Source organism: Notolabrus celidotus, chromosome 4 (genome assembly GCF_009762535.1).
Source record: "Notolabrus celidotus isolate fNotCel1 chromosome 4, fNotCel1.pri, whole genome shotgun sequence".
In the NCBI taxonomy this organism is placed as follows: domain Eukaryota; kingdom Metazoa; phylum Chordata; class Actinopteri; order Labriformes; family Labridae; genus Notolabrus; species Notolabrus celidotus.
In genome coordinates, this window is record NC_048275.1 from 267,426 (window position 1) to 280,725 (window position 13,300).

The 13,300-nt window shown below is 44.2% G+C and overlaps 1 protein-coding gene across 1 annotated transcript in view; it reads right to left on the minus strand.

Annotated features, from left to right (window-relative positions):
• Window positions 1-208: 208 nt before the first annotated feature.
• The window catches only part of kcnk12 (potassium channel, subfamily K, member 12), a 35,731-nt gene continuing 22,639 nt past the window's right edge, over window positions 209-13,300 (minus strand). The window contains exon 2 of the mRNA XM_034682414.1: window positions 209-1,101. Within this exon, the coding sequence (XP_034538305.1) occupies window positions 209-1,101 (893 nt within the window). The remainder of the gene's footprint in view (window positions 1,102-13,300) is intronic.

Below are 13,300 nucleotides of genomic sequence, written 5' to 3' on the forward strand. Positions count from 1 at the left end.
TCTTCATGCCATCATCAGATCATTGCTACAACCATCACCACTGTACCTGTTCTCTAGACCACAGGCTGTAACTCCAGAAGTCTAAATCTTACATATCATGCAAAAGAAGAGTCACTTTCATCCATTCCAACATCCTGGTGTGTTTTAACTCCTCCTCAGGGTTTCTAACACAGTTTGAAGATAAAGAGCTCCAGACGTCTCACTGGGTCTACCTGGAGTTACTGGTCTCTGCCAGCCTGTTGTTCATGATCCCGAGGGCGCCAACCCCCCCAGAGAATCCGTTATGGCGTGAGCTGCCGCAGACCGTCCTGGGGTATCCATTGGCCGACTCTGACAGCTGCTTCTGCATGATGGCCAGCGACACCTTGTTGGAGGCTGCCAGGTCTTTCATTGAGATCATCTCCCCTGACAGTCTGCGTCCCTCAGTGTCACTATCACAAGGTCCATCTGGGTCCGGCGACGCGCCAAACCGAGCCTGGCGCCCCTTAGAACCCGGGCGGATGGCGTTCCGTCTCCCCAGAAGGAGGTTGGCCTTATTACAACGCTGGCAGAACAAGCAGCTCATTTTCTCCAGCATCCAGTTGAGCACCTGTTTGATGACGATGGAGATGACGTTAAAGAGCGAGTAGATGCAACAGACGCCCATCAGCATGAAGAGGAAGTTAGCCACCCTGTAGAGGCTCTGATATTCATAAGCCGCGCTCTGACTGCTCACAAAGTCTCCGAAGCCGATGGTGCTGAAGGTGACGAAGCAGAAGTAGAGTGAGTCTAAGTATCCCCAGCTCTCCACAGGCGTGTACATCGCTGACGCACAGCACGAGATGGTGATGGCTGACAGGCCGAGGATCAGCATCACGTGGTACACAGACGGCTTCCAGCCCGGGATGGAGTACGCTGAGAAGTCATGGCGGATTCCTGGAGGAAGTAAACCGCTGTTAATGATCCTCCGCTCTCTCACAGCCTTCATCACCACGGCGAGCAGCGTGATGATTCGCTCCAGGAACAGGTTGAAGAAGAGGATGGTGGCAGCGCAGCCCAGAAGCCCATAAAAGATTAGGAACACCTTGCCTGCAACTGTCACAGGTGTTGTCATCCCGAAACCTGCAGAGACAGAGGAGAGATAACAGGCGGTTAATCTGCAAACTGACAGCAAGAGCAGATTTTCACCCTCTGGTTTCTCCCTTCAGATTCCTCTCAGGAAGTTTGTGATTGAAGGAACAGGAAAAACTCCTCACATCCAAAAGAGGTTTCTGAATTATGTTGAAGTTTAAAACATTTGTAAGAACACGATGTAAAGGAGAAGATGGAGTGGAGAACACGCAAAGAAGAGGCTGGATTATAAGACTGTAAACTGCGTCTGAAACACGAGCGTTCATCTCTCTGTAACAGACAGAGAGGAGGATTTAAAGGAACTGTGGGATAATGAGGAGAAATATTCATGCAAATGAGGCGTCACATAAGGTGAGAGGGAATGAAGTATAACATGCTGCACACTTATGAACAAGAGCTGCACAACAAACAAACAAGGAGGTATTAAGAGTTCACCTCCTGCAGACTGAAGGTCCCAGGAGCTGCATCGTGCAAGCCCCAACACCCAGAGTCCCTATACTTACAGAGTTCTAAGCACCCTCTGCAACCTTTTGGGGGTCAAACAGAGTCTCAGTGACATTATTAAGAATCCAGTTCCTGCAGGAACTCACAAAGGACAAGGAAGGACAGGGGACAGTTTGAGATGACGCTCCTGAAAGCAGCGTTTTGGCACATTAAAGGTATGAAGTTTGGGCTCTAGAGACTCTGTGTACACAGTGTGTTAACTTGAATCCCTCTAGTTACTCATGATTGGAAAGGATGCGAGGTCATGGGAGTAACTCAGGAGAGATGCCAGCAGTGAGCTCAGGTACGCCCGTGAATATCTCTTTCTATTGGCTGTCTGGTTTGGCTTCCTGCTATCTTTGGATCTCAGAGTCAATTACTCCGAGTGTTCGAGCTGAGGACGGGGAAGAGGAGACGAGAGGATGTTTATGGATTCAGCTGAAACTTGAAGGAGCTCTTCACAATCTGAAGGAGTGTCACAGGTGCAGCTGAGGCTCTGCGGCGCTGCGTGTGAGAGTTTTGTTTCCTCAAAGATCAAATCATTTCCATTGATTCTATAAAGGGCTTCCACTGTCAGCGCTGAGGAGTCATGAAAACACTGAGAGCAGATCTTTAACTCTTTGATGGGGAGAGAATCAGGAACAAAGCTTTGGTTCTCCTCCTTTTTGATAAGTCAGGCTTTACTATCATCAGGCTCAGTGATGACAAACAAGCTGTCATGTACTCTGAGAGCTCCTGTGAGTCGATCTGAACTGGTTATGAAACAGACTGAATAAACGGGGAGGCCTTTTTAAGACCTGCAGAAGCAAACCAGACCACTACAAGACCAGTGACAACATCTATACAGTCCTTTCTAATGTCAGTGATCTCTGAGAGGAGTTTTAAACAGACTCTGAAACCAGACTCTGATGAGGTTGGTTATTTCTTCACACTGATTTTAGTGTCTGTGTCAGTTTCCATGAAATAAGCTGAGTGGATATTCATCCCTCGTCCTGAAGTGTCTGCTTCGAGCTCTGCTGCTAAAGTTTGTCAGTGAGAGTAAGTTATCGAGCAGGAGGAGCTTCTCTTCTTTAGATCATTTTATTTTGACATGTTGTTTTTATCCTCATGATGCTGGAGCAGGATTATCAAACAGACGTTCCTGTTTCAGAAGGAGAAACTCAGAACATCTCTTTTTGAGTCCAGGAACTACTCAAAACCATGAACATGACCTCCTGGTGGTGCAACAAGAATCAGGGAATCACCAAAGCCAGAACAATCCATCATCCAGGAACCACAGTTATATATGTGACACCTAATGGCGATCCATAAAGTTGTTGACACCTCTAACTCTGCAGCCGTGCTTTAGAGGACCGAGCAGAGTCAGGTCATGAACAGAGAGAGGACTTTATGTTTGTCTTTGTACTTTCTGAATCTCCTGATGAGATTCCTCCTGGGATCCACTTGTGGAATCACTGGTTCATAAGATAACTAATCATATCATTAAGTATAAAACTCTGATTTAATCCTTCAACCTTTGAAATGTGAAAACAGTGAAGTACTGTTTGTGTTCTTAAAGAGGAAACATGCACACGTCTGCTCCGTCAGAAACCTGTGACATGCCTCTGTTTGTTCTGCCACAGTAAACGTTCTGCACACTTACATTCAGACTCTCCTGAATCAGACGTGAGCACACACACACACACACACACACACACACACACACACACACACACACATTGTCATCCCTCTTATCCACACAACAGCAGATGGTATATTTGTCAACAAATAAAATCGTGCTGAAAGATCAGGCGGTTCACTTCCAGGCCAAGGTTAATTGATTTTTCCATCATGTCCCTCCTCCGTCTCAGTCTCCTCAGAACATTAGAGAAAAGCTTTTTCCCTTTTTCAGCCGACCCGGCGGTAATCATACTCGTCGGGTAATAAATGACATCAATATCTGGACAATGCTTCCTTTATGATACCCAAAATGGCTTTTCTGACCTTATCTCTGCCGTGGAAACCACTCTCCTGTGGCTTCGCTGTTGACACGCCGGGTCATTTAGATCAGCGCTGATTGATACAGATTGTTTTATAGAGACGAGAGGGACTGCAGGCCTCACATATCCACACACACACACACACACACACACACACACGCACACACACACACAGACTTGTGAGGGTTTCAAACATTACTCCAGACTTTGAGTTCTATTGATAGTGACAAAGTTCAGGAGCAGACACTGAAGCACAGCGAAGATGAGGGGCAGCGATTACCCAAATGAAGCCCTCCTCGTTCAACCCTCTCTCAGTGTTTCATTGGTAATTAATTAGCAGCTCTGGTCTTTTTAACCCAACTTAATAATAAGAAAACAGATTACATCTTCAGAGCAGAGACGGGCTCCTGCACCGTCTCTCATTACCCAGTAAATTACCTCGGAGAGGAAAAGGCACCAGGCATCGATTCAGTGCAGCGTTTCAGAGCCATTACTCCAGACCACGGTGTCAGGACGTGTTAGAGGAAACAGAAGAACAATAGAGAGCAGAAGGAGAAGCTGAAACTGAAGATGCAAACACTGCTTGGCTTTGTTTATGTGTATGCTTCCACTGGCACAATGATTGAGAGGTTAAATCCCTTTTCATGTCATTGTTGACAAAGATGAATTTACAAAGATTCAACCCTCTTTGGGGCTCAAGAGGAGAGGAGGGTGATTTATCTTTGTATCATTGCTTTTCTACAGGAACCCGCTTTGATCCGCCCGATCACTTCTTCTTCTTTGATCGGTGTGAAGACACGCCCGGGAGAAGCATCAGTCATGAGTTCAGGTTTTCTGCTATAAAAGTTGTTGCATGCCGTTTTAGAAATGACCATGCAGAGTAAAGTGTTTGGTCGATATCTCCACCTGAGCTTTTCAAGGTCAGAGTCTGACTGATGGGCAGCATTTAAAAACAGCAGCAGGATTCTCTGCAGCCTCAGTCTGTGATGGAAAGAAATACGAAGGATCATGGGCCCAACAACTCCAGAACCAGGATCTCATCTCGTGTTCAGCTGTGTGTAAATGTGTAAATGTTTAAACCTTGAACTCCATGTTCCCCTAACCTCATGCATACAGTTTTTCAGCAGCTCTGCTTTCCCGCCTTGGGGTATAGAGTCAGAATTTAAAAACTGAGTGAAAAGTTTACTCCAGCAGTGGAACATGGAGAGTATTTTGGTGTCTAGGCCCTGACCTCATCATCTCTTGCAGATGTATTTTACAGAAAGTTGAGGAGTGATGAGATGATATCTGAACCCCTGCAGCCGAGCCTGTGGGTGGATGCTGGGGAGATGGTGGGGCTGAAATAATGAGTGCAGGGCAGCGAGGGCGATGACAGAGCAGAGGGTGTGATGGGGAAACTTGCTCCTAAACACTGTGTGCCAACCGCCATTAACACAAAAAGAAAGAGTGGAAGGTTAGAGCTGTGCATTGTGGGAAATAGTACACAAGGGAGACCGGTCTGACGCAGACTGAGACATGTTCCTGATTCAGTAAGACATCAGGGGAGTTTTGGCATACTGCAGATCTGCTCTTGTTCATATACTGCATACAGATACCCGTATAACAGGCGGCTTCAAATCCAGCCATCGTCTCTAATCAGGGGAGGCTGATAACGCAGGACGTTACATGTGTGTTTAATCCCACTGAATCATATTTATTTATTCCATTAAACAACAACATGGAAAATAACATCATGCTTCAATAGCTGCTTCTCTCACATGTAATTACACTCTGGGGGTTTAACCAGAGGGACCGTGAGAGAAATGGTGCCATTAGTATCCATTACTCTTTGATAGAATAAAGAGAAGATGATGATGAAGAAGAGGAAGCTCTAACAGTTATCAGACTGCTGGGAAATGAAACACAGACAGAAATAGATGTTAGTGATTTCAGTGTGAGGGTCCAGTTCATCCTCTCTGCTGTGATCACACCACATCCAGATTAAAAGGTCTCATTATAAACCAAACCAAACGTACAACAGCTCATTAAGAGGAGGAGTAAATCAGGATGCAAATAAATAACACACATAACTGAGCTAATAGAAACACTGATGGACTCATTTCATATATTACACTTCAAGCACCGCTCGGCTCTCAGCAGTAATCACTCATCCAATCTGTATCAGCAAAGAGTCTCAGCGACAGCCAGTGAAGGAAATCTGCTCCAAATCTACAACCCTCAACCTCTCACTGCTGTGCTCTGATTGGTTCTGCCAAATCGCCTCTGCATCAAGCGGCACCCTCCGGTCTTTAAATATGAATCCGATGCAGAAGTGTTAAAAGCTGCAGTTCATGGAGCGTCCACTAGAGGCTGGCTGCAGAAACACAGGAAACCACATACACACCCATTCAAAGAGACGATCTGTAAATACACATGTTTACAGCCTGGTTCAAAAAACATGGTTCAGGTCTGAAGAGCTCATTTCTTTATCAGCACACACTGTGCGAGTTGAATTGTTTTATAACTTGTTATTCTTGAAGATATTAAACTTATGAGCATGCCTGACTTGATTGACAGGCGGGCACCCTGTAGGTGTTAATGAAAAGGCTAAGCCCCGCCTCTTTACCTCACACTAGCTTGGACGAAGTTAGGTTGAGTTCAGGATTTCAAATATGGCATCTGCCAACGATCGGCTTCAAATCAGGGCTTCAGGAACATCAGAGAGACTACGTCCATGTTTTATACAGTCTGTGCTCTGCGTATAGCTCACGTTGCTGAAGCCCCCCTGGCTAAAGGAGATTCATTGAGAGGATCTAAGCTGAACGGGTCTGGACTGGGCAGGATGCAAAGTTTAAGACAGTGAACTTTCATTGCCTTTTCAAATGTACTTCACATCTCATGGAGAGCACCAAGCAGCAGATTCTGGGCCAGCAGCCCAGTGTTTAACACACAATGCAGGAGCTGAAGTCAGGTGGCATGGTGCAAAGGATGTGAATGTCCACTTTGGGTGGAGCTCAGGGACAATGGATGGGTGAAGAAGATACTGGTCCTTCACTCAGAAGGCTGGGGTTTCATCAAAACACCATGACTAGTCTTTTTCAGACCTCACGGGAAATGAAGAGGAAAGTATTCCTGTGAGGCTGTTTGAATATTATTGTATAACGAAACACTAATATTACATTTTAGGACAAAATCCTTCAGAAGAAGTTCAGATGATTTAAATTCAGTGGATTTAACCCATTTACTGAAAATGTCCAGAGATGTGGCATTGCATGTATCTGTGTCTGTCTGCAGATGGCAGTGTGTGTGTGTGTGTGTGTGTGTGTGTGTGTGTGTGTGTGTGTGTGTGTGTGTGTGTGTGTGTGTGTGTGTGTGTGTGTGTGTGTGTGTGTGTGTGTGTGTGTGTGTGTGTGTCTGAGTGTGGGGGTTACAGAAGGTCAGTCCAGTACTTAAGAGGTGAGATCATGGAGAGATTTATAGGTGATGAGGAGGATTTCGTAGTCTCTGCAGAACTTGACAGAGAGCCAGTGAAGATGGATGAGGGGAGGAGTGATGTGCTGCCAGGGCTTGGTGCGAGTCAGAACCCTGGCACTGGAGTTCTGCACATGCTGGAGCCTGTCCAGCATTTTGATGGGTACCTCAGGCAAGACTACGTTGCAGTAAAGTCCAGGTGATAAAGGCATGTATCAGGGTTTCTGCCATGGGGTCTGAGAGGGAAGGCCGGACTCTTGACATGTTTATTCTTGGGTGGTAAAAACTGGATTTAGTGAGGGTGGAATCCAGGCTGCAAACTTCAGAAGAGCTATTTATGTACAGGAGGAAGAAGCTAGAGTTTCTTTTCTCTTTCTACTCTCCAGTCAGACTGGAGGCAGAAATGGAAAACCAACAAACACAGAAGAAGAAGAAAATTAAAAGAAGGAGACGACAAAATCAGAGGAGGAGGAGAGACGCCCAAGCCAAAGTCCTCCCTTTGACATCAGATCAGAGATCCAGAACAATAAAGACTTCTACCAACACACACACACACACACACACACACACACACACACACACACAGGCACACACACACACACACACACACACACACACACTGACAGGACAAACTGCATTGTGTTCAATGATCTGCTTAAAGATCTGAGTTTGCGTTTCTCACTCTCTGCTGCCACTCATTTCTTTATTTAATTATTCACCCTGACTCATCCTTCTTGCCTCCTGCTGCCTCTGTTTAATCGTATTATTGTACACCCTTATGTTTTATTGTTAGCTGTTAATATTGTGTATTATTCCTGTAAGTGACGCTGCAGAGCCACCAGATGAAATCGAGCAGAGGGACTCCAGAGATTGATTTCAGAGTGAATCTGAAATACATCTTGATTTCTTGTGATAATGTAAAGTCCTTAAAGCTCCATGTGTATTTAAATCCTCATCCTCTGTGTATCCTCAGCTGTCGCTCCTAAATGTTACAAAACAACATTTTCTAACCGTGTGTGAGTAATGGATGGACTTCTGGAACTCCTAACTGTGAATCATCTGTTGGCCGGTGTTACTTTGAAAATGTGACTAAACGTTGCTTATTCATGGTTGCTAACTTGACTGTGAAGCAGTGCGCGTGCCAAACCAGAGAGGTGCTTCTGCTGTCATACACACACACTCAGAGAGGGAAGGTGTTGGAACAACACTCAGAAACTAGCAGGTGGACGATGAGCAGACTTTAGAGGCTAAACACAAATACCTCAGAGATTGGTGGTGGAGACCAAACACAGAGCTAAAAGAGGATGACATGTAAAGGTTCGTACACACACCAGCTCTGCTGGTTGAGTACATGAGCAGCTGTTTCAGTAAATTCAGGCTGACTACATGTCGTGTTTTTGTTTATTTCTGATGCATCGATGAAAGAAAATGTTAAAAAATGATTTAAAAATTACATAAAAACCTCAAACAGTCTGTTCTATCTTCAGGAGCACATTTGGTGCAGTGGTGAGTATTCAGGGCGGCAGGACGTTCAGTGACTCAGAATAAACCTTGGCTGTTTCCCATCAGAGCTCCACTGAGACCGGCTGATGTGTTCTTATAGCTTTAAACAATGCAGGAGAGCTAGGTCGATGAAGAACAAGGGTTAGGTCTTTGATTAGTGGACACTCATTGAACCATGATATGATTTTAAATGTAGGAACATAAAGGGGAAGCTGACTGGATCATTAGTTATTGATTAATAACAGATTCTATTGTTTCTTCTGCTCACTCTGTTGTTGGTGGTTTGATTCATTTATACATGTTAGAAATAAACAGTCACAGGTTAAAGGCATCACATGGTTGGATGAGCTCTTTATAGAATTGATGTTTATGCACATTATGTCTAAGAGGAAAGATCTGTAAGAACAAAGATTAATAATCTGTTTAATATTTAGTGTGGAGGAGTTTAAAATGAGTTCACTTTGGTGCTTGGGAAATGTGATCTGATTAGTCAATCAGTGGATGTATCTGTGTACCTCTTAAAATAAAACATAAAGTGATTACATGATCAGAAAAACAAGATCAACCCCTCCTTCCATCTCACAATCCATGCACATAATGGACTCCATAAAAACAGGAACTGAGGAAACTCTGGATTCATAACGAGGAGACACAGGAGATAGGATATTTCAACTCATGATGGGAAATCACAGATAAATATATCTGAGGTAATAAAACAACAACAGATAAACGAGAAGAAGTCATCCAGTAAAGACTGATTCTTTCTCCTCAGAACACTCAGACAGAGACCGACATGTTTCATCCTCTCATTAGAAGAGTCTGTTTTTAGGACCCTGATAATCCAGGAAATACAATCACAGTCAGAATGAATGGATTAACACTTCATGTAGTCACAGTAAGAAGCAGCTCCTGATGTACAGCCACATGAGACTAGGGTCACAAAAGGTGGCTGTGGGCACTCAGTCATGTTCCTGTGTCTGAATGACGGACACGTGCTTTCCATTCACTCGTCTCTCTTCTTGAATCTGAAGGTCTCTGAGCGTCTCTGAGCGTCTCTGAGCGTCTCTGAGCGTCTCTGAGCGTCTCTGAGAGTCTCTGAGAGTCACTGAGCGTCACTGAGGGCACTCAGCTCCCAGAGGACCTGTAATAGACCCAAAGATTTACTGTGCTACTGCAGACCGAAGCTGAAACCTCTGCCTCTTTCTGCACCTTCTGTCCGCAATTAATGAGCTTAAAAAACAAGCTCCGAGTGGAACCCACTGAGTCCCAGCGGTGGGAAGAGTCCTAAATTGACCTGATAGAAGCTGCGACAGAGAACGCCACATCCCTCTGATGACTGTGTTTCTGCAGAGAACAGGAAATAATTAGTCACTGGGAGGCGTGGCGGGGGTCTGCAGAGAGGACAGAGGGCTGAGGAAGCAGAAACGTGGCCAGACCCGAGACACAATCACCACACCATCTGCTGAGGAGCTGCAAGGATCACTGGGTAATAACAGGAGCATTCACGCTCTGCACCACACACACCAAGAGCACGGCGTGAACATGTGACACGTTACATTAAAGGTGGAACTGACCAATATCTGCAGGGACTGAAAATCAAAGTCCCATGTGTCGTTGTTCAGTGCTGACGTGTGGAAACGTCATCCAAACCGTGATCTGACATCCGACCAGTTCGACCAGCAACACAAGCACACAGGAGAACACATGTCTGACATGTCTGAAGCTTTATGAACGTTTGTTTACACTCACTGCTTCATGAGACTCACAACATCCATCTAATGTGTGCATCTACATCTCCAAAAGCTTCAAATCAAACAAGATAAACATATATGATTATAACCCTTCAAAGCTTTCATACACACTGATTCTACTGAGAGCTGAAGCAAAACAACGCTGCTCTAAATTTCACCCTGACTACCCACACACAGCTACACCTAAATACTGTCTGCTCTGCATGTCAGGGCGCTGATAATGAGTGTTTGGAGATACACATGGCTGTGCAATAATTACAAATAATTGACTGATGTATTCTGAGTCAATGCTGATATAAATTACAGCTCAGACGAGCACACGCTGTGAAAAGTAACACGATACGAGCGACACAGACCTGCAGAAGAAATGCGTCTCCTCTTTCACAGCTCGTGATTCATTTGGCTCGTGTGTTTATGAATCCACTGTTTTAAAGTCTCAGGATTTAATTCAGCAGCAAAGAGAGCCTGGAGGATTGATGCTGCTACTGTTATGTGTATGGATTTATTGTCTAAATAATATGCTGCATTATCTTTGGATCCACGCCAACCATGTTGTCAGTCTGTTTTTGATCTTTGCAGATTTTAAAAGAATCTGAAAGGCTGCAGCATGCACGGCTATCAGAGCTGTCTGTCCTACAGATAGGGAAGCATCTTTTTCACTGATAAGAGAAAATAAATATTCATACGGCTTCCTTGTCAATCTGCAAACAGTGGTTCTGTCCTTTCATGTGACTGCAGTCGTCCTCTCATCAGACTGATGGCCTCTCCCTGATTGATGTAAAGGGTACGTCCTTGTGTTTCCTATTATCTTTACTGTATGCTCAGTCTGTTTGAATAAAAGCTTACATGAAGCCCTCCTGTATTATCCTCTAAAGTCAACACACCTGTCCAGGTGCTGCTTTTGAAACACTATCCTCCTGAGATCGCTGTGACAAGCCTCCATGTGCAGCGTATTAATATGGACTCAGTGATCATGGTAACATTACCATATATTAAATATACTGAGCTGTATGTTGTCCACAGACGCTACAGATTCTACACCATCACATGCAGAACGTTTTCACTCATGAGCTTTTAACCACAAACATCTGCTCACACGTCAGCTCTAAAACCCACTCCTTACTTTGAATGCATCTCAGAGGAATTATTGATTATCTTACAATCTTACAATGTCATTCAGCAGACGCTTTTATCCAAAGCAACGTACATATGAGAACAAGAACAACACAAGCAAAGATCTAGACAAGAGGAAACAAGATCAGAGTAACAAAGTGCTTCAAGTCCATTTGGGTGCAGGTACTGCCAAGCAGTGTAAAGGCAATGCACAAAGTAAATAAGGAACATCTACAATGAAGCAACCAAACCATTTAAGACCTTCATTATCATCATCAACAATTAACATCACCACAATAATGACCAAAATACCAAGTGCTGGGTCACTCAAGACCTGAACACACATCTTCATTTTCCTTCATGCACACCTCCTTCAAGACATCGACCTAAACCTTTAGGGAGGGAATCATTGCATCTCCCTTCAATGAGACTCAATCATGCTGCAACTAAAGCAAAGATATTATCAGAGCTGTGATAGCAGATAAGTAAGGGGATTCTATTTCACATCACTACCTGCTAACCATACATTACCTGCTTATTACTAATACAAACACATTGTTTAAAAACCTGATTAAATATTATTTAAGTGATTTAATGATTCATGTTTACAGTTTTTAAAAATAGTCCCACTCAGTGATGGTTCCATGGTGATGGATTCTTCTCTACCTGGTGGATTGAACATGAACCTGTCCTCATTCAGCTCTCCTTCTTCTCTGAGCTCTGCGGTTCACACACCTTTAAAAAGAAACAAACCCTGCTGCTATCATCACCACCGCTCAGGGTTTAACTTTCTCTGTAGAGATCACTAACCTGAAGTTTCTCTCTCCTGCTCCTTCATCATATTGATGGACAGGATCCAAGAGGGAGACGTCTGTATCCTGCCTGATGCTCATGTTAGGGAAAGTTAATAACCATCGTCAAGGGATTTTGACCAATCAGCATCAAGTATCTTACACAGCCGGTAATAATAGGGTATGGTTGCATTACTATGGTTGCAGACAACACTGAATTAGCTTCACAGCAGACTCAGAGCACAGAGACGTTTATTTGAAGTCTAAATTCAGTGTAATAATCTGACCTGAGGTTCAGTTAGCTCAAACACAGAGAGGTGTGTTTATATAAAGTCTGAGTTCAGTGTAATAATCTGACCAGAGGTTCAGTTAGCTCAAACACAGAGAGGTGTGTTTATATGAAGTCTGAGTTCAGTGTGATAATCTGACCTGAGGTTCAGTTAGCTCAAACACAGAGAGGTGTGTTTATATGAAGTCTGAGTTCAGTGTAATGATCTGACCTGAGGTTCAGTTAGCTCAAACACAGAGAGGTGTGTTTATATGAAGTCTGAGTTCAGTGTAATAATCTGACCTGAGGTTCAGTTAGCTCAAACAGAGAGGTGTGTTTATATGAAGTCTGAGTTCAGTGTAATAATCTGACCTGAGGTTCAGTTAGCTCAAACACAGAGAGGTGTTAGAAGCATCCTAAAGAGGGACCCTTCTTATGTTTCAGTTACAGTGCTTCCAGTTTATCACACGTCTTTGAAGTTCTTCTTTAGTAAAGTATTTATGCTTTGCCGTCTTTGATGGCATGGAAACAGAAGGATCAGATACCAGGAGGTGAACTAACCTCACATTCAGCAGACTTAAGACTTCATCGTTTTCACTTGATTGAATGTGAACGCAGGAGGCCCTGAAATTTAAGGCTGTGTGAGAACTTGATTCCTGTCAGGCGCTGCCGAGTCACTGACAGCTGCAATAATGATCTGGGATCATACACGGATCACATCGCTCCAGAGAAATGAAGAAGCAATGCTCTGCTGCTCACAATTACATGTTTTAAACTCCATTAACTGAACGTTCCCACTACGAGGAGTCTGACACTCTCGGGCTGTGACGGCTCAGAGGAGGCCGGGTAATT